The 20632-nt window shown below is 44.1% G+C and overlaps 1 protein-coding gene and 1 long non-coding RNA gene across 2 annotated transcripts in view; one reads left to right on the forward strand and one right to left on the reverse strand.

The window, feature by feature from the left end:
• Positions 1–8498, forward strand: part of LOC125944127 (uncharacterized) — a 23593-nt gene extending 15095 nt beyond the window's left edge. Inside the window, exon 4 of the long non-coding RNA XR_007466147.1 lies at positions 8391–8498. This is a non-coding gene — a long non-coding RNA (uncharacterized LOC125944127). The remainder of the gene's footprint in view (positions 1–8390) is intronic.
• The window catches only part of LOC119446446 (DNA replication ATP-dependent helicase/nuclease DNA2-like), a 27365-nt gene extending 12747 nt beyond the window's left edge, over positions 1–14618 (reverse strand). The window contains exons 1-8 of the mRNA XM_037710879.2: positions 14509–14618; positions 13064–13111; positions 10658–11268; positions 8463–8612; positions 5221–5467; positions 2589–2671; positions 1140–1431; positions 506–759 (exon numbers count right to left, since the gene is read on the reverse strand). Coding sequence (XP_037566807.1) covers positions 506–759; positions 1140–1431; positions 2589–2671; positions 5221–5467; positions 8463–8612; positions 10658–11268; positions 13064–13111; positions 14509–14556 — 1733 coding nt within the window. The 5' untranslated portion in view covers positions 14557–14618. The remainder of the gene's footprint in view (positions 1–505; positions 760–1139; positions 1432–2588; positions 2672–5220; positions 5468–8462; positions 8613–10657; positions 11269–13063; positions 13112–14508) is intronic.
• Positions 14619–20632: the final 6014 nt, after the last annotated feature.

The following is a 20632-nucleotide window of genomic DNA, read 5'->3' on the forward strand; positions in this document are numbered from 1 at the left end:
CAATATTTACACCGATTCAAACACGGACCTTTTTTTTCCCCAAGTAACTTGGACCGAAAACCGCATTCGCGATGTTAGTATGCTTTGCCGCGTAATAGTGCATTGTTGCGGCGAGGCTGACTTCGAAAACCGTGTGGCAAAGCTGACTTTAAAAAACCGGCCACCACACATATAAGATCCTCGCCCATTTTTCCTGCTAAAAAATTGGTTGTGCATTAGATTTCCACTTTGTTTAGGAGCTTCAATGTTATCTCTACGTTAGTTTCCTGCTCTGGATACATAGATAGTGCCCAAACATTTGACTCAGCGGCGTGTTAGAATCGGGCAGATAAAGCCAAATTATTCAGCGGTGTGTTTTGACTTTTTTTTTTTCGTCTTATTTCACCCTCCAGGAACTCATTCAATCAATTTTGTTGGTCCAGTTAGAGTCCACTGATGTATAGACTGATTAGAGTTTATAATATATAATTATATTAGAGTTTATAAGAGAGGACAGATCATAGACCTTCTGTAGATGGAGCATGTTGTGGCATAGGGGCACTTAGGGCAGAAGCGCTGGCTATCAATGGGTGTGGGCAAGGCACCGGTAGCATCAGCCAAGTAGGAGGCAAGCTCATTGCGCCTCTGCAACAGGTCTCTGCGCTCAGCATGCCTGGAAGGCACCCGCTGCATGTCCACACAGTCACGAATGTAGAGCAGGAGGCCCTCTTCCACATCTGCAGCCTGTCGTTCTGCCATCATCATTGCATATAGGATAACCTGAAGGAGAGAGATTTCAAAGATATGTTACAATTTCTTAGTGCCGAATACCATGCCCGGACTGATGTCCACACTACATAGTCAAATGATGTATAGACTGGTGCATATACTATATAAACCCTATGCAGTCTGCTGCCACCTGGCAGTGAACCCAGGTACTTTGCAAGTTTCCTTTCTGGTTAAGTTAGACACCATCATATATCAAAGACACATTCAAGCTTAGTTTTTGTTTCCTATTCCCATCTGTACACAAATTTGAGCTTTTCTTACAGCTCAGAGTCCTACAAGCATTTTCAGCTGACATACAATGGAGTGGCAGCTGTTGCACTGCAAGTTCAAGTCGACTGTTCAAGTTCACTGCAGGTCAAAAAGAGTCTCACCTGCCCCTTGTGTTCAGAAGAGAAAGTGTGTCGTCCAGTTTTCAGCTCCAGTGGCACCAGCCGGCGGTGGTTATGCACCTTGACCTCCAGTGTGGCGTCTACTTTGCCCTTGATTCCTAGGCGAGGGCACCAGTAGTTGTCCTCGATGTCCCTCACTTCTGTGACTAGTACACCCTGCTTGCCATTAGCGGGAAGCTTCGTGCCCATGTAGTCCTCTATCCAGCGTGATATATTGGGAAGAAGCTTCAAGAGCTGTTCCCTCACCTCAGTCTCCGAAGTGTTAAGGCTGTACCTAGAAGTAAATGCAAGGAAAAAAGACATTTTTGCTGTGTGCTCACAGAGCTCCATTTCGCCACAGCTGCCAGTAACTTGAGCCCAGTTAAGTGCATCTCGAATTTTTCAAAACTCCCGAGAAACACAACTTGAGACTGCACCTGTTTGAGCTACAGCACAGTAAACATTTGGAGCACCCAACATCCTGCGCTGTCGTCTTTCATTATGTTTCCTACAGTTAGCAAATGCAGACATTCAACAAAACAACGAAACAAGCTCGCGCTTTTGTATGATGAAGCTTGTCCCAAGGCAAATAGAGAAATGAGGGTAGTGCAACAAACAAGGAGAAAGAAAAATATGCACCACGAGTCCTCAGGCATTCTATAGCAGAACTTGGGGTATGAGAGACACTGCAACGAGAACCTTAAATGAACTAAGTACCATTACAGATTGTTTAGGATGCACCTAAATCTAAATGCAAGAGCATTGTGGTGTTTTGCACTTATTGAAATGTGGCTGCGGCAGTCAGAAATCGAACCCACATCGTTAGAGCCGTGGAGTTACTGTGGCGAGGCTTCTGTTAGGTTTTGTTCTGGTGCATTTTGGCAGCCAGTGGTTGAAGTGGTTATTTTGGCTTTGCTGTGCCAATTTTTGAAGATTACAGCATGTCTGAAATGAAGTTTGATCCAAGTCCACCTAGTTGTCTAACCCTTATAAGTGGTCAGCATAGTCTAAGCCACAGCCCTACATCTTCGATGACAGAACTTTCAGGAAGCAACTGCTTGCTTGCAGCATGTTTCTAACATACTTTTGGTACAGCACCACCCAAAATAAGTGCGCTTATCTTGATATATGAGTGTGTCTGCGGCCTTGTCAAGTGTTCGCCTGAAGGACAAGTGCTCCATCCAGTTTTGGCACTTACCTCCCCCCCCCCCCTTTTTTTTCGCACCTGCTCTAAATAACACATAATATTCATTACTTTTCATGAGTTCTTGGAGTAGGCAGGACTCTACCAATGGTGCAAACAAAATCCACTGCATACAAATAAAGAATGTCTCAGTTACCCGCTACAATGGCTGTGCGTGCAAAAACAAAAATTCAGTCGCAAGGCTTAATGAACATTGATAATGGGCAGTTTGCAGAGTACTGAAGCTATATAAAAATGAAGATACTTACATTTCACTCAAGAAATCATTCCTGTGAACGACCTTGTTCAGTATTTCCAACATCTCACTCTTGCTAGCATTTCTGGTCACTGCCTGTAAAATTAACAAAGTCTTAACGCCTATTTGATTCGAGGAGCACTAAAGATGAATACAGAATGAAACAACATCCCTAGATTTCATACTTGATACTCCCTTTGAATATCTATGGTGAAAAAGGTTAGCTTGTTAATGAACAAAATAATAGCAAAAAAAACTTTCATATGCTGAAATTCAAGACATCATTCCAACATCACAGATTTCAATATGTACTGTCTCGTTACAGTGACAGTGAAGAACCAGTCAGTGACAAAACGGTGAATCACGAATTTAACTCATTTCTTAATCGAACAAACTTGTCCCAGAAAACAAGTAACATTCAAAGCACAATTGCCAACCATCAATATCTGATCTGCGGGTTAAGTGCGTTGGCTAGCGATACATGTCTAATTATACATTCTGGCACAATCACTGGTGCTCATGTACATTCAATAACTAACAGTACTATTTCTGTGGCGTGCATAATCTGAATAGATAAGTCTCTTTCACTGTAGAATTGGCGACAACATTCTGAAACGTCAGATACATGTAGATGCATCATGGGCCAAACGATAAATTTGTCACAATGGCTATACAGTAAAAAATGGTCACCGAAAAAAGACAAATGATATGCGTGTGTCAATATGCACATATTTAAATTTTTTTCACACAGGAAAATCTTAAATTTTTGCAAGGTGAAGTGTTGCTGATTCTTGAAATACAGTGCAATGCTTCTTTATTGAAAATTCCCTTTAGGCCAACGAGTCATCCTTAGTAAATAAAGCTTGATCATCATCATTGACAATTAGATGGCAGTGGCTATATATATTGCCAAAAATGTATGGCATGGCAACGAGCAATGCCACTGATACGCTGGATTTATTACCAAGTAGCCTGCCATTAAGGGACACTTAAAGATCAACACAAAATCTGCTTGAAATCGTGCAGTTTTGCTTTAAGATTCTTCTTTCATCTATACGGCGAAAAAGATCGACTACTGGCAGAGAAACTGATGTACAAAGTTCCCATTTTTAAATATCCCACACAAACTGTAGAGCTCATAAGTCAGTGTCACGTTACGGATTTCAGACTATCTTTGCGTGTTTGGGCTTTTTCTTTGAGGAGGAATTTCTCGAAACACACCAGCATGAGCCATTGATTGTTTTAGAATGCAATATAATCCCAGTTTATCAAAATAATGCTAATTATAGCTTGGCAGACTATTAAAATCCATAATGCCATAAGAAAAAGAAAAAAAAAAAGAGAGAATTAAATTCTGGGGTTTTACATGCCAAAACCATGATACGATGAGGAGGGCTCCGGATTACTTTTTACCACATGGATTTTTTTTTTGCTTACCCCTAAGTCTAAATACACACGCTGTTTGAATTTCGCTTGAAAGGAGATGTGGCCACTGTGGCCAGGATCGGACCCACGACCACAAGCTCAGCAGCACGATGCCATAGCCACTGAGCTACTGTGGCGAGTTAGAGTGCAATCCCAGTTTATCAAATTATATATTTATACCTGGGCAGACACTGTCAAAATCCATGATGTAATGAGCAGCTAGTTTGGCAACTTTGATGTGGTGTTGCCACCCATCTCTCGCCTTGGCACTTTTCCCGGCTTACAAACTCCACGCAGTGAAGCTACACTTAAATCTCGTTATAACGAAGTCGAACGGGCGCCGAATTTTTTTCGTTATAGCCATTAGTTCGCTATCGCCACTGACTAATTATTATACGGCTAATTATTGTATGCGAGGGTGTACTACAGGTAAGTCATCGCGGAGGTATTAGCTCCCGTCGCAGCCGAGTGGCTGTGTCCAAAGTAAAGTGCTAATCGAAAAACTGCGAAAAACTGGGATCAAACACAAGAACTGATTTTATTGCGCTCGACACTAGCTGCGTAGCCTTTCATGTAGATGGCGCGAAAAAGTCTGTGATGCTTCGCTGCTGCATCTTCCTCAAGCGAAGGATGGCCTTCTCAGCAGCAGCTGCTATCTCGAAACCACCTTCGCCGTCTCCGTACCCGCCAGTCTTTGGCTTTTCTCTGGAGTAGTGCGCAAAGCACGCTAACAGAAGTTAGGCTTGGCCAGCTTGGCTTAGCTAGCTTGGTCAGCTTGTTTTACCTTGGGGCGTTGCCGGTGCAGCGCAGCCACAGGAGATTTAAAGTGGTACATTGAGAAGCCCGCAAAGCATCGCGTATGTTAACAAATCAGTATTTTGGGTGCAAAGCGGGCGGTTAATTGTCATTTTGGAACGAAAATTTTTCGTTATATCCCTTGATCAGTATAATTTTTTTTTTCGTTAAAACGAAATTTTTAAAACATGTGTTTCTATGGGGACTTTCAAGGGGAATTAAGATTCTTTCGTTATATCAATTATTTCGTTATAAACCGTTTCACTATAACGAGATTTAGGTGCAATAATTCGGCATTCCAGAAGCACAAATTTACAAACCTAGGTCAACTTAGTACTCCTCTTTTTACGTCCTGAATGTAAGGCCAAGTCAACTTGCAAAACATTTCATAAGCACCGAAACCACAGGCTGTCAATGACCCTCACCTTTTGGAATAACTCGTGAGCAATGCTGCCAACAAGCATGGTCACATTGGATCCATCAACGTCCCGAAACTTGCTCGCAAGTACACTTTTGCGAGAGCAGAACAGAGAGGCCACTATTGACGTGCTATTCACGAGCATGTCGGGATATGTCACAATGAAGCCACCTTCACTGTCTATAGTTGCAGTCTTCCCTAAGAACTTGGCATGAATGTAAATGGAATCACCTAGGCAGACCTTCTCATTTTGCCTGATTTCAAAGGAAATGGGAAGAAGCAAGAAAGAGTAATGTCACCAGTGTAACATAGTATCAAAGTTCTTATTAGAGCAAAAAAAAAATAAAAAATTCTGCAGACACGGTAAAATTGTCATCCGTCTGACAGTAACATGAAGCTCCAATCTTTCCCCACTTCACAAATTTGCCATATTCAGTGTTCTTGTGCTGAGTGTTGTTGGTGAATTTGGCCTCACCCTGCCATCTGCTAGCCTGCTGGTTAGCACAGGTGGCAGAGTGACTGCCCCGTAAAGGTGTTGGTCCTGGGTCCAATTCCCCCAAGCCTGGACAAATTTATCTTCAACTGCGACGTTTTCTTTCTGAGAAACCCATATTGGTTTTCGTTGTAGCTTCGTGCTAGCATCAAGTGGATAACCTTTTCACTTCAAGCTCTTTATGCAGCAACCACATGTACTACACTTCAGATTTTCCTCCCAGCACCATCTACAGCAAGTATACTATGTCAACAGCAAGCTAGAATACAGCACTATTTTAGTACACAGAAGCAAAGCTAGATGTTATGTGCATGTATTGAACGTAATCGGTATTTGAACCTTTAATTAAAATGGAACTTCCCACGCAAACATATAAACATACATAAACTGCATAATGAATAAACAAGAAAGGCCAAATGTAGCAACAGGCAGGGCACAGACAGCATGTATTCAAGACTGAGCAAATTTCTTTCTCTTTATTTTGCAAGGCTCAGTCTTGATAACCTGCATTTCCCTTGACTGACGTTACTATGCTATTTAGGCTGTTTATAGCAGCAAATGCTTCATGCATGTCTATAAAATGCATTACAATTGACTTCTGTCATTTTGACCTCGACAGGATTGTGTGAATTGCTCACGTTACCTGCAGGATCAAATTCATTGGGTGAAATTTTGTCCGAACTTACTCTCATTTTACCTATAAAAAGCTTTTTGCAATCACCTGCTGCTGCCTCGGAATATTTAAATGCCCCTTTGACCATCACCTCTAAGTACGAACACCATCTCTACAGCATAAAGCCCTGCTTACACTTGAAGACAACCATCAGGTGCCGCAGAAAATATCCTCACAGCTTTGTTTTTACCTCCTCAGTCTTCAGTTTTTACCTGAGAGATAGAAGGCAAAGCATGCAGAAGCATGCACATTTGCGCACCCAGCTGGTTCTTTTTGTACACACTGACGTTTTGTATGATTAGCATTCTTTGCCTATTTCAGCCACTTTGAGTGAGTGAGTGTGTCCTCTTACACTGACCCAGTGGTCCAAGTTGTCAACCAGCTTGGGCCACTAAGTGTATGCTCGTGGTCGTGAGACGTCGTTTCATTGTAGTCATTCCATCTTCGTAATTTGACTCTCGTCATGCAGTTGTCGTCGCACCTTATACATCAAACCACTGCCTCGAGTTCTCTAATAGCTTGGGCCTCTAGAGCATTAACTCGTGATCATGATGTCATCGTGGTCGTTGGATTGTCGTCACTCCGGCTTCGTCATCCGACTGTTGTCACATCAACATACAGGCTTCGTGATAGTCATTGTCATGCTATTGTCATATGCTTGTAATCATCCCATTGTTTTCATACCGTTTCATGGCATCATCGTTACTGTGTCGTGACACAGCCGCCGTCATGCATACATTGTCACATCGTCGCTATTATAACTAAGTCACCTGTCTCTCGTCACGCCATTGGATTCACACAGTAGTCATACCATTGTTATTTTACCATCGTAACCACGTCAGTAACGTCATTACATTGTCTTCATACCGCCCTTGTTGTTTCATCAACATCAATCCCGACTATGCTGCCGTTGTCATGGCGTCGTCATCATTGCTTCACTGTCAGAGTCGTTATCAAGCATCCATTGTAAGACCGTTGTCATCGTGCCATCATCGACATCCAACTCTCGTCATACTGTTGTCCTCACACCATTGCCATCGTACACTCGTCGTCACACCGTCGTCAGGATGCCGTTGCAGTTAATACGTCATTGTCATTCTAACTTCGACATCCAACGCGCTTTATGTCGCTGTCGCCACGCTTTCGTTTTATAGTCATCACTTCAGCAGAGTCATGCTATTGTCGTCGATCATTGACGTCATTCCTCCTTCGTGATTCTATCGTGACCATGCCGCAGTTGTCATGCCATCGTCGTCAGACAGTCATTATCATACATCCGTTTTCATACCGCCATCATCCTACCACTGTCCTCATGTCGTAGTTGTGTTACTGCCACTACACAATGGTCATCATTTAAGAATCATCTCATTGTCGTCACGCCGTCATCTTCATACCGCCTTTGTAGTTTCAGTAACGTCATTCCATTGTCATAACTGCGTCGGCGTCATACACTCATCATCATGCCACCATGTTCATATGTGACCTTGGAAAGTGTGTGCCATAGCAAAGTGGGATGATACTGGAGTATGTTGCATGTACCCGAAGCAACGTATGTCTCAGAATAACCACTACAGATGGTAAATAAACGTGACTTCATAAATAGAGTGTGTCGCTACATTGCTCGAATGCATTGCATAACCATCGACAGACATCGTGAGATGAGCTCAGCCATAATGTTTTCCCATAATTAAACATTTAGCTGTTTATCACTTTTGGTGTACTCTTTGTGTCAGCATTTGCTTGTCAGCACCCCCCAGCCCTCCACACACACACACAACACACACACAGAAAGGAAAGACAAAAAAAAAAAAAATAGCAGGCAACTACAGGTATCTCCATAGTCGAAAGTTGGAATACCAGGGGTCCTTAAAAAAGAACTTGGTAACTCATATTGAAAACCTGAAACTTACAAGTGTAGGGCAATGTTTGCAATGCCCAAGTCTGAACTGCAGCCTTCAGTTTCAGGTTACGTGCCAACGCATTGAGAATATTCTTTTCTTTTTTTTTTCAGAGCGGCTGGTCTCAGATCATGGCTACTTCAGATCATGAGCATAAAAACAACGTATGGTATGAATGGACCTACCAGGAACCTTTCAGGACACATTCAAGCTCCTCTTGTGATGCAGTTTGGTTGACAGTGAGGTGAACACATCCTGGTGTGGCATAGCTTACATCTCTTACAACGGCCTTCACACTGCGATACACTGGCACGGCACTGATGTCAAAGTCAAGGCTGCAATGACAGTTACACATGAATAAATGCATCCTAATGATTAGAGCGAAACCAATAAACCTGGAGCAGAAATTATGCCACAAAAGATGTGACCCACTATCACACACACAGCAGCAGAACACCATACCGCAGCTACAGGTGAACAATTAGCGATGCAAAACCAGTACTATCGATAATTAGAGTCGTTATTGGATTAGTGATAGTACAAAAACAATCAATAGCACCACTGATAGCGCCCTACCAATATAGTATACAATTGATAGTGCACTATTGGTATCGATACTATTATCAAGAACATTTTTAATAGTTCTGTCAATAGTGCACTATTGGTATCGATACTATTATCAAGTGTACTTTTGATAGTTCTGTCGATAGTGCACTATAGATAATGGAAAATCACTCAAAAGTACTGCACATAAACTGCAACTTAACTAGGTGACGTTTCCCTGTTCCCATTTGCATAAACTTAGTGTTACTGTTGTCAGTTTTCACAAAATTTGTGGTAAAATCATTAGTCAAGAAGTGCAAAACTATAGATAGCACTGTCAATAGCGAACTATCGTAATACTAATGATAGTACTACTACTGATAGGTTTTGTTACACTGTCAATAGATTCATAGCGGAATATTGTAATACTATCAATACTGCTATCGTTTAAAAACTTACAATAGTCAATTTACCGATAGTTCCACATCACCGTGAACAATACAACATATTAGATCTGTTCGTGTCTCTCCGATATGAAGGCAAATAGCGCAGTAACATGCAGCTGTTTAGTGTGCCTACTAAGGTAAAAACAAACACATGGCAGCCTGAAATTATGTGCCGATACACACTGTCCATAGAGATATAACTGAAAAAATTTTAATTAGACTGAAGGTTTCTACGAGCCAAAACCATAATACGATTATGAGGCACGCTGTAGTGGGAGACACCGGATAATTTTGACCAACTGGGGTTCTTTAACATGCACCGAATGCATGGTACACGGGTGTTTTTGCATTTCCCCCTCATTGAAATATGCCGCCACGGCAACCAAGATTTGATCCCGCGACCTCGGGCTTAGTAGTGCAACACCAAAACCACTACGCCACCTGGGCGAGTGGATATAATCATAAAGGTCAGGGAATTAAAAGCATGGCAAACACCACTTACAGACAGCTAACTACCACAACAGCAAGTATGTGAATTCTGAACATGAAGAAAACATGCCCTTAGTGGTGAAAAAAAAAAGGAATACAGCTGCAGCTCTTGTAAGAAAACACTGCTTTTAACAAATAGATGCACAAGCAGACAACAAATTGAAAATTAGTTGTCTCCTTTCATATTCCCATTGCAACAATAATCTTAATTAAAATTATGCAGACCCAACACAAATCTTGGCATCTATAAGCTTTCATGAAGCGGTTAAACGAATGCTATAAATTTGGCCATTTCATTCCTTTGTCTTTGGTGTAAATGAAAGTGGCACGCACGCACGTGCTGTCACTGCACCCATGTGGCAATCATCTCAAGGAGCTCTTTGGCATTGGCACGATAGAAGTATACAGACGATTGTGGGGTTAGGGCATTGAGCTGCTGTGCTGGGAGACGGAGGTTCGATCTTACCGCAGGGCATGCCATTAATTTTTTTTTTTTTTTAATGTGAGCTATTCAACAAGACAGCAGCAGCACTTAATAGGAAATTCCGGGGGGTTGGCAAAGAAAGGTTCGCTATAAAAAGAAAATAGATCCTGCTCATCTCTCCACACATCACGGCAGTGCTGTCTGCAGCCTATATGATTTTTTTTTTTTTTTGTACGAATGAGAGGTATAAATCATGGGAATGTAGGGAAACGTCCAATCTAACCACACAAGACAGCTTGCAGGAACAGAGTACTGCACGAACTGGAATTTAGAGGAGGTTTATAATTCAAGCACTGGGCTTTCATTTCCCTCAAACAACATGGTCCCAAAATGCATAATCATTTGTCCAGAACCACAGTTTTCAAAACATTGTTACTTTGTGCTTTCAAGCTCTCACACATCACCCAGGTGTACTAACCTTTCATTTCCAAGATCAAAGTCATCATCTAGTCCCCAATCATCCACTGGATTATCTTCACCACATGCCAAGTCGACCTGCGCATCCTGATCCCCAGGGCAAGTTTTTTCAATAATCAGATTCTCTGAGCCACCTTGCCAAGATTGTTCCAGGGAAGCTTTCTTCTCAGGGATATTTTCCTTTGTGGCTAGTACTTCCAAGGAATGCAGAACGTTGGCACCAGCAACAGTTTTTGAGTCCCGAGCAAATGGGGGACGTTTGAAGTCAACACTCGCACAGCTGTCGACTTCATCATGTTTTCTTTTTGTTTGTGGCAATGGATCAGTTTTTGAAGATGCACTCCTCAGCAATTGCTTGGCTGGTGAGCTCCTGAGCCTTAATGGCTTTGGCAATGTCCTTTCTATGACGGTTTCTGTGCCCAATTGCTTGAGTGGGCTTTTCACAGGTGGCCTGCCTACGGCAGTGCACTTTGTCAGCACAGATTTGCAGGTTTGCTGGCATGGTGTCGGAGGCACAATGTCGTCATCGCTCAAATCAATGACATCCTGAGACAACGGTGGTGAACCTTTCTTCTCAGTGTTTGCTTGATCCCAAGTGGACTGTTTGAAGTTCTAAAAAAAAAAAAAGTGATTGAAAAAGAAAGAAATGCTCATGCACTGCAATAAACTGCTAAAAACAATGCTACCCTCATAAACATGCAATGTTGCTCATTTTATGTGCACAAGAGGGCAGTGCTTGCTCTGGATATTCTATTAATACCCCTCTACACTTAGAAAATTAAATTAATTCATTCTGGGGTTTTATACGCAAAACCATGAGATGATTATGAGGCACACTGTAGTGGGACACTCCAGATTAATTTTTACCACCTGGGGTTCTTTAATGTGCACAAGAGTTTTTGCCATTTTCCCCCATCAAAATGTGGCCAGCTGCGGCTGGGATTTCATTTCGCGCATTCAGGCTTAGCAGCCGACAGCAAAGCCACTACGGCGGGTACACTTACAAACAGAAGTGGCAAACTTCCATACTACATGAAGACATGTCACGTGTTATGTTATGCTACAATGAGCTGAAGGAGAACAGCTATACCATTCACAATACTACCATGCATTACATGCAGTTACAATCCTTGGCAAAAGTATACAGGCTATGTTGCCTATAACTGCCATACTTACTACAGGCTGTTTAAAGGAGTTTATGTGGATTGAAAAAAGTTACGAGTGCCCTAGGGAACGAGAACTCTCATACTTTGCATCCAAGAGTGCTAGGAGTGCCACAGGAACCACAGCACACAGCCGAACGACATACAGTGCATTTATACGGACCAAATAGAAGTGAGTTTAGTAGGCTTGTAGGGCTGGAATGTGCCTGTCGAGTTCATGTAAGTGCTAGCCGATCGGTCAGGCTGAACGCATATCATGTCAGGCTGAGTCAGCTTAGCTGCATGGGGCAGATTGACCCAGCTCGACCTGTCTGCAGCATGCATGTAAACGTGGGTGACTTAACGGACCAGCTCAACCTGGTCAACCGAGCGTGAAGGGCAGCTAAGGCCGCTGGACTCCTGGACTGAGGGGACCACCCACTGCACAGTGGAAGAGAAGTGGTTCTTCATGAAGAAGGGAAAGGTTGGCACTATCTTCTGCAGCCCTTGAGGGAGTACGGCTCACCTAAGCTTGTGTGCTATTTCCCCCCCCCCCCCCCCCCCTATAAAGTTTTCTCTCTCTTTCAAGCCAGCCAGAGCTGATACTTGCAATAAACCACTATGATGTCGCGAGTTATGCAATGGCAGTGGCAATAGTATCAAAACAAGGCAAAGACAAGCACTGTGCAGTGCAATTTCATTGTAGCAATAAGATCCATGAAATAGAGCCACTGCAGACCGCTGCAGGACCTGCAAGCAGAGTTCGAACACACTGATGTCTCAGCTCGACGCTGCTGTGCCGCCATTGTCCAGACTCATCAAAAGCAAGTTCATGCAACTGCGATCACATAGGGCTCAGTCAGCCCAATTGCTGACCCATCCCACACGCATCGGGTTCATGTAAACATAGTCATATATGGTGAAGGCATGGAGTAGCTCATATACTTTTGACAAAAGCTGTACATATCATCCTGTTCTTTCCCTCACTAATGCTGAATGAATTTGCTTTTTAAAGTTCTTTTTTTTTTTTTTTGCTTTGTAGCAAAACCCGCAGAGCTTGAAGGACTTTTTTCTATTTGCACTAGTGAAAATATTAAGAAAATCTAATTTTATTACTCTGTAGGCATAGAGCAAGAAATTGAGAGATGGGGGATTGAAGCGTTTCAGTTTTCCTAAAGGCATTAATATGGTCATGATGTAGTAAAATAGTTTCTTAAGAGCTTTACTGACAAACACTTTATGCACCAACTAGAAACTATTTTTACCTTATTGAAATAGCCAGACAGCAGTTTTTGGCCTTTGCCCAGCGATGCCTGAAATATATCAAACAAATTAGTCAACTGAAGCCAAGCCACAAAACAGGCAGAAAGGCACAAACATGAATATGGACAGTGATTAGATATGTCAGGATTAGAATGATGTACAATGGTTACAAGATGCAAGCAGTTCAATTTGTGAACCCTTGTGTACGGTAACTCACATACCTTGCTAACCTCCCCCTGCATATTCACCAGAATGGCAGGTTATTTTGGCGTCTGTTTAGGGGAGCTTTTTCCCAGTACGCACACCAATCATAGAACACGGCATGTTGCATAAACTATTGCACTTTTTTAAAGGTGCCCGAGTACTGAACACCATATCAAAAGTAGATACTGGAACTTTACCATGCTGATAACAATACCTGATTATGAGGCACGGCATAGTAGGGGTCACCACATTACTTTTGACCACCTAGAGTTCTTTGACAAGCACCTAATTTTCTGCATTCCACCCCCTTCCTTCGTGATGCTGCTGCCGCGGCCATGATCAAACCGACTACCTCGAACTCAGCAGCTAAATGCCATAGCTGAACTTCGTAACGGCCAGATCATTTGTCACCATTATTTTCCATCATTTTCTCGTTCTTTCGATCTTAAGCTTTTGTTCCCCTGTAAGTAGAAAGCTACAGCGCAAAAACTCAAGTGAACTTCTCATTCTTCAATTCCTCCCTCTCCTCATATGAACTCCAACCTATTCCATTTTACATGAAAATCGCACGCCGAATTCTGTGCCACAATAGCACAATCACACAAAAAAAAAAAAAAAAAAAAAAGTTCACATACACAAAGTGAGATAAGAAACGTACCAGTCACAACCAACGTGTCAACTTCATAGAGTTTCTATGGTCAACTTGGTCCATCACCGGAAAACAACAATTTTGGGTCATCCTGTCGCTTTTACTGTTACTCTGGTGTTAATTATGTAGATGTGTCTTCCATGCGCAAAAAAAAAAAAGAAAAGAAAAGAAAAGAAAACAGAGTAAACCTAGACAAGTAACCTTCAAGGTGAGCCATGTCATTCATTATTTTTTTGACGTAAAGCTCAAAACTGTCGTTCGCAGGGAACATGTAAGATAGACCAAATGTCTTTATAGGAGGCGTTGGATAGACAAACCGCTCTTATGAATCCTGCAGAGCCGGAACGCCCGTAGCGGCTCTCGCCCAAGCACTCGCGCTAGAGTTAACAAAACGCCGTTCTCTTCTGTTTAATGTGTTCAGTTAGCGTGTTAGGTTGAGCGCTGCCGAAAGCAAAGAATGACCTCGACTAAACTGTAAATATTCGTCTCTGATTGCGCGCGAACTTGCATGCGGATTCGCAGATAAGATTGAAAAGCTTTACAAAAAAACAGTGACATACAGCGACAGGAGCTGCATGAACTTAAAAACACCACCTGTTTCTTCGCTTTCATGGTAGCTCCAGTATTCCCACGTCGCATCATCACGAATACGATCGCCAAGTCTTCACCCACTTGCCATTTGGCGCCATTCAGACAACCGCGCCAGCCGGTCAGCCAAGATGTACGGGGGTAATCTCCGTGCTGCGGCGCTGCGGTCTCTGGTCATTTTCAGTTTCAGTTTCAAGACACTCGACGTTCTGAACATGGCGACTATGACGTTTTATAGCTCCTTTTTTGCATGGAGGATTTTTTACCTCCATGCTTTTTTGAAACGAGCGAGTTGCACACACGTAGCGCTGTTAGCGTGGATTCTTTGTGCTTTCTCGTGCCGTTGTTCCCTGACCGCGCTACAACTTGCTCATTTCAAGATGAACAACAAGCCCACATCGCCACTCTTCTAGCTCCTGCCCGCTTCTGACACATGTAGTATACAAAAGCATGGCCTTCAAGATTGGCTTCCGTTACTCAGTGGGAGCCGTCGTGAAATAACCTGTTCCTTTTTCCAGTGTGTTACGTTGCCACGAGCCATTTTATTCAGGCAACATCACGTCTGCGCCGCCGTGTTGTGTGTGTGTTGTCACGGTATGTACGTTTGTCAGAAAATTTGACGGCAGCCCGCCGTGCCAATCCTTGGCTATGCCGCTCCCCAAGCAAAATTGGCCGAGGGCCGACTATCGGGCGGTACTCGGCAGATCGCTGGGAGCCGATTAGAGCCGATCATGTCGGCTACACCGTGATGTCGGCTTGAAGAGCTTGGGCTGTAAAAAGGCCTACTTATGTTGCCGACCCCGTCGGCGCTGGCTTGGCCACAGATGCTGCCCCGGATGCACAGGGCTGCATAATGCCAAGCATGAAAGTTTTGGCTGGCCAGAGACGTCGGCTTCACGCTGGCCTGACGCCGCCTAGTCGGCGCCGACTCCCGCCTGAGGGGATTGGGGGCGTAAGAATAGAGAGAAGGTCGCCTCAACAATCTGTGGCAGTCGGTTCGGTGTTCCGTCCGCCTCAACACCAGCAGTTACTCCAGCCGCTTAATTACTACAGACTTAATGGCGTTTTCCACTGGTCGATCTGGAGCGACCGCCGAAATCCTGGAGCGAGTGCTCGCAATTCACAAACCTAATCTGCCAGCGAAGAGCGAAAATGCTCCGCGCTGGATCGTACCGGAAGTCTGCGCACCCACGTTACAGTGTACTAGAAGGGGGCAGTGGGCTTACTCTGCCGCTGCTCTGACGCAGTCAGCGTCGCATCCAAGAGGTGGCGCCACTGGCAACTTCAATGGAAGCTTTGCTTACAGAAGCTTTGATTTTCCTTGCGTTTCTGACGGTTTCAGTTCGAAGCAGTTCACACTCTTATTTGTTTTTAATTTTGGCATACTTGACAGTCCTTACATATCTTTAGCAAGCACTATATTTGTTTAGGCCACATGATATTTGCCATAATAGTACCTTGTGGAAAAAGAAGACGGCTGCTCTTGGGCTTATGTGGAAGGGGCCTTCAAATTTTCCGAATTATCGGGCAATCGTAAAAAAAATTGAAAGAAAATTTTGAATGAAAGGGACGGTGACCAAATATACGGTTTCATGCCGTGTCGACCTAATGTAAAATTTTGTCAGACAGAACACAGTGCGCACATACTACCCAGCTGGGCTAAAAAAAAAAAAAAAAAAAAATAAGAAAAAAAAAAGAAAAAAAACATCAGGCATGCTCACCAGGTTTGTGCCTTTGCTTAGCCAAAATGAATTTGTATATATGGCTTAAATATTTCATTGTTGCACTTTAGTTGTTCCATGCTTCACAGTAGCCTTCTGCGTTTATTATTAACCATCATTACGCTGGTACACAATTATTAAGTCAAATCAGGTTGATGTTTTCCATAAAGAAATGGAGGGAGGCCTGAACAAAAAGTGAAAACCAGTTCACTTGACAATTACGCTCAGGCCTGTGCTTATGTACAGCTATATAAGTAAGGGTAAGCAAAATGAAAAGAACAGGGCTGTTAATTGCTGACACAAAGCTTTTATTTGCAAGTACAGCAAGCCATTGTTTCATGCATTTCAACTCATAAGCAATGGTTCAACTTCAGCAGCTTGGTCGTCTGCCGCTTTCCTGCCTTGTCACAGTTAATTTCTTTGACATAAAAATGCAGACGTGTGACAATGTAAAAACTAATTATTTTAGCTGTGAGGCTAAAAGTGTGCACATTGCAGCCAACTTCGAGGGGAAGCTTACTCTTAACAATTAACTGCCAGCATGTCCATAACGCTGTCAGAGTGTGGCTCACTCTGACAGAAGCATTCTGTGAAAAGATCCTCTAGCTTTTTCACGAAGCCGTACAGCTGACTGGAGGGATAAAGGAGGCCTCCTCGGTCACAGAAGTCTGTTAGCCGGGCATGAAAACTTTCGCCTGGTGGCGTCATAGTAAGCAGCTTTATGCATTCTTGGTATTTTGTGCTGGAATTGACAATACACGCCCGCGCAACATAGCCCGCAATGTGTTAAGTGAGACTCGAGTCGCTTCTGGCCACGTGCTGGTTATGGTCGTTTGAAACCCGTTTGAGGCCGTCAGAGGCCGTCAGAGGCCACACAAACGGCACCACGTTTTGTGTGGCCTCTGTGGCAGTAGCGCTAGCAGCAGTGTGACTGCACTCATTTCGGTCACATGATGCTTCGAGATAGTCAACTTCCAGTAAGGAGCCCAGTGTACCTTCCTCGCAGTTTCCTTCGCTAACTGACCTAACTAGACCATAAAAAGAAAGACAATTCAGTGATCAGGAACTGCGGTGGACATGAGCACAAAACGTGGCTCGAAATGGAGCTTGCATACAGCGCTCGTGTCGTCCAGGGGCTTGTCAGCTCTGTGGAGGTTTTTTTCCCACTCTTCCCGCCTATTTTTATCCTTCGGGACGCCAAACAAGGACAACTTCGGCCCATCCTTCACATAAACATAGCCTGTTTGGCACCCAGGCGCGTAACAGTGATTTTGTCGATGCCGCGGCATGGCTCAGTTACTGCAAGGCATACTAATCTCTTGAAGGCTATGTGCGAAAAAAAGACGTCCACAAAAAAAAAAAAAAAAAAAAAAAAAAAACAACGCAGCTCTGCAACTCCAACGAATATGATCGGGCACTGGGCGGGCACTGGGCAGCTGCGCCGTCGCACCCACGCTCCATTGAAACTGACGCCAGCGCCGCCGCTCGGGCTATCGGAGAAGCTCATATCTGTGACCACGGCCGCCTGGATCGACGCGCGCGGCAGGGTTGCTCCGGCCGTCCCATTCGGACGGAGAGGGTGTAATTGCGGAAAGGGGCGTGGCCGCTGCTTTCGCCGCACCGCGGCGCGCGCCTCCCACCCCTCAACTCCCTTGCTACGGCTGCGCGAGAGACGATTTGCGCTATAATTCGCGCTATAATGAAAATATCGCTTCATAAGAAACCGCGAGAAGTTGTGCCGAACAAAAAGGCACACAAAAGCACCGATGTCCCTTGACGCTATTTTTTTTTCTTCTTTGCACTCCAGCCTCTGTCAGGATGCTGCTGCCCGAAACGTGTACACTCGTAAGCCAATGTTTTGCGGGAAAATTATTTCCGCGCGCTCAAGCGCAGCATGCCAATGGAAAGCCTGCACGCGAAAGCAGGCATTCGAGCTCTATCTGCTAGAAGGAATGCCAGCTGACTGACGAGGCAACCAAGATTTTTTTTTTTTTTCGCGAATCCGCAGCCCGCAACCTTTTTTTTTTTTATGACTTGCATTTTCCCCAGCTTGACCAACTGACTGTCAAAATACGTCTTGGAAAGTGAGAGATATGACTCGGTGCTTTTAAATGGAGAGCTGAAGTCGCGGCAGTCTTACATCTGTACATGCGAATGCGCTGTTTATTGTGTTAAATAAGCGTGTTAAGTAAGTGAACTCATCGCGCGTCTTCCTGCACGAAGTATCAAGCTGATTACCTGAGTCGACAGCCACGGACAGACATTTTTCAGCAACTTTCTGAGCCATCAGTAAATATTGAATGCCATCTTTGTATTCATGACGAAATTACCAGCACGACACATTCACAATACCTACAATTTATTTACGATAGCAAACACACAGCGCTTGTGCACTCGCAGTACTCCTTCAAACGCGGAGAACTTTTCGGCTCAGTGGCTTACTCATTAATTTTTTTGTGGTAAGCTGCTGTGTCCGTAACGACTGCGCCAATATTTGAGAGTAGGGGCTTTATAAATTTGCTTGCAATTCATGAAGAAATCGCTGATGCATGCTTTTCGTTTGCCTGGCAAGCAAAAAGAGGGCCGCTCTCTAATTAAGTGAGGACAAATTAAAGCTCCATGCTCCAGTTTCCTCCACTGGAAATGCGTGAAAACTTAGACCAAGCTTTTTCTTGGTGCTCGACTTGCAGCACGGCACGCAGCAGTACGGCATGTTTTTGAAAAGTACAGTAAATTACACGCAGAATTTCCGGCGAGATTATAAAAACAAATCACTTGCCTCAATTCAATGTGGTACAACAATGTGAAATGCATATGAAAGCATATATGCTAGTTACACAGGGCCTTCAGCAGCAACATTTCCAAGTAACATATAGTAGTTCGAGGCTTGAACGAAAAGCCGCTTCAGCACCACTGATGTATCGTGGGAACTTCACAATGTAAATGCGACGCGCATGCAAGGGCCCCGAATAATTAATTCGGCCGGTACATCAGGCTGGAGAAAATGTACTGCAAAATTATTATTACTACCGTGATGCCTGTATATGAAGACTTCTGTGAACACAGCGCTCGACCCGAGAACGTAGCCATACAGTGACCACGATGATGAAATACGTTTCTTTTTGAAGGGAACAGCGAGCGCAAGAAAAGAATGACGAGCGTGGTCAGGGGAAGCGCTTAGGCACAGCGGCAACTCACTCGCTAGAATACGTCTCAAGGCGCATGCAATGCGCCACACAAAGTCGCGTAAACACCCTGCCTATGCGTTAGCTGCATCTCTATCGTATTATGCTACAAAGAAACACCCTCGCTGTGTAAAGCCGGCTTAAGAATCTATATCACCACGTGCCTTGATTCTCGTGCCGTTTCTTACAACTGTCAGGCCACTTTAGGCCAACAATCAAACTATCTTCACCACTTGGACGATGTCAAATGCGCATCTCTCCAAGCATCTCCACGGCCGCGACACCGTCAGCAGAGGGGTGGGAGCACAGCGCCGCCGCACGGCGCGCGGGCCAACTTCCTCAATTACATGTTTTCAATGGGGCGCGCGTCGAATGGGACGGCCGTAGCAACCCCGCCGCGCGCGCCGATCCAGGCGGCCGTGCTACGGTGGCTAGATGGGTAGGTGTGCCGACCGAGCGTAGTTCACCACTTCTCCGCATCATGACGCAAAATTGGCGCTGCGGACAGTAGAAAGGTTCAGCGGCGCGCAACGGTGGCTGCGCTGTGTAGACGAGCTGCGTGTCTGATAGTATCGCTTGCCTCTGATTGTATCTTTGAAGTGCGCGTTATAATACCGTTCTGAGCAGTGTAGGCCAAGCCAGAATGAGGAACTTGTTGTTGTTGTCGTCTAGTCAGAAAAAAACGAAATGCTGAAGTAAATTTTCTAGCTTGGCAATCGGTCACATACGCGGCGCTCCAGCCAATTGCATTAAAGACGTAAATGCATTTTTTCCATGCATAAAACAATACTGCAATGGTTTTATACGGTATGTGGAACCGTGTTTACATGATATTTAGTGAGTTCTAATGTTTCAATTTCGAGAATTCCAGCTATTGTTTTATTGCTGCGTCAGTTACGGTACCTAAATTGGTGCGAGAAGAATTGTGTTGGTAAGTGCATATGGGTCACTGTTTTATTGTAATAAAAAATAAAGCAAGATGTCTTGGACTAGAGTCGTGAATATATTTAAAATACAAGAAAAGCTCTCGTAACTTGAGTCAGCAGACACACCAACATAAATTAGCTAGCACCAGCAAGGCCGCAACGTTGGTCCACCACATCATAGCATTGTTCACAGCACACGCCTCATCTTCAGGTGCTTCCTCTTCTCCCTGTTGCTTTCGCGCGCCATGTTCTTGCCCATTTACAAGAAAGTAAAGCCGTGTAATCGTATAGAACTTCA

This window comes from Dermacentor silvarum, chromosome 3 (assembly GCF_013339745.2).
Source record: "Dermacentor silvarum isolate Dsil-2018 chromosome 3, BIME_Dsil_1.4, whole genome shotgun sequence".
Classification (NCBI taxonomy): Eukaryota; Metazoa; Arthropoda; class Arachnida; order Ixodida; family Ixodidae; genus Dermacentor; species Dermacentor silvarum.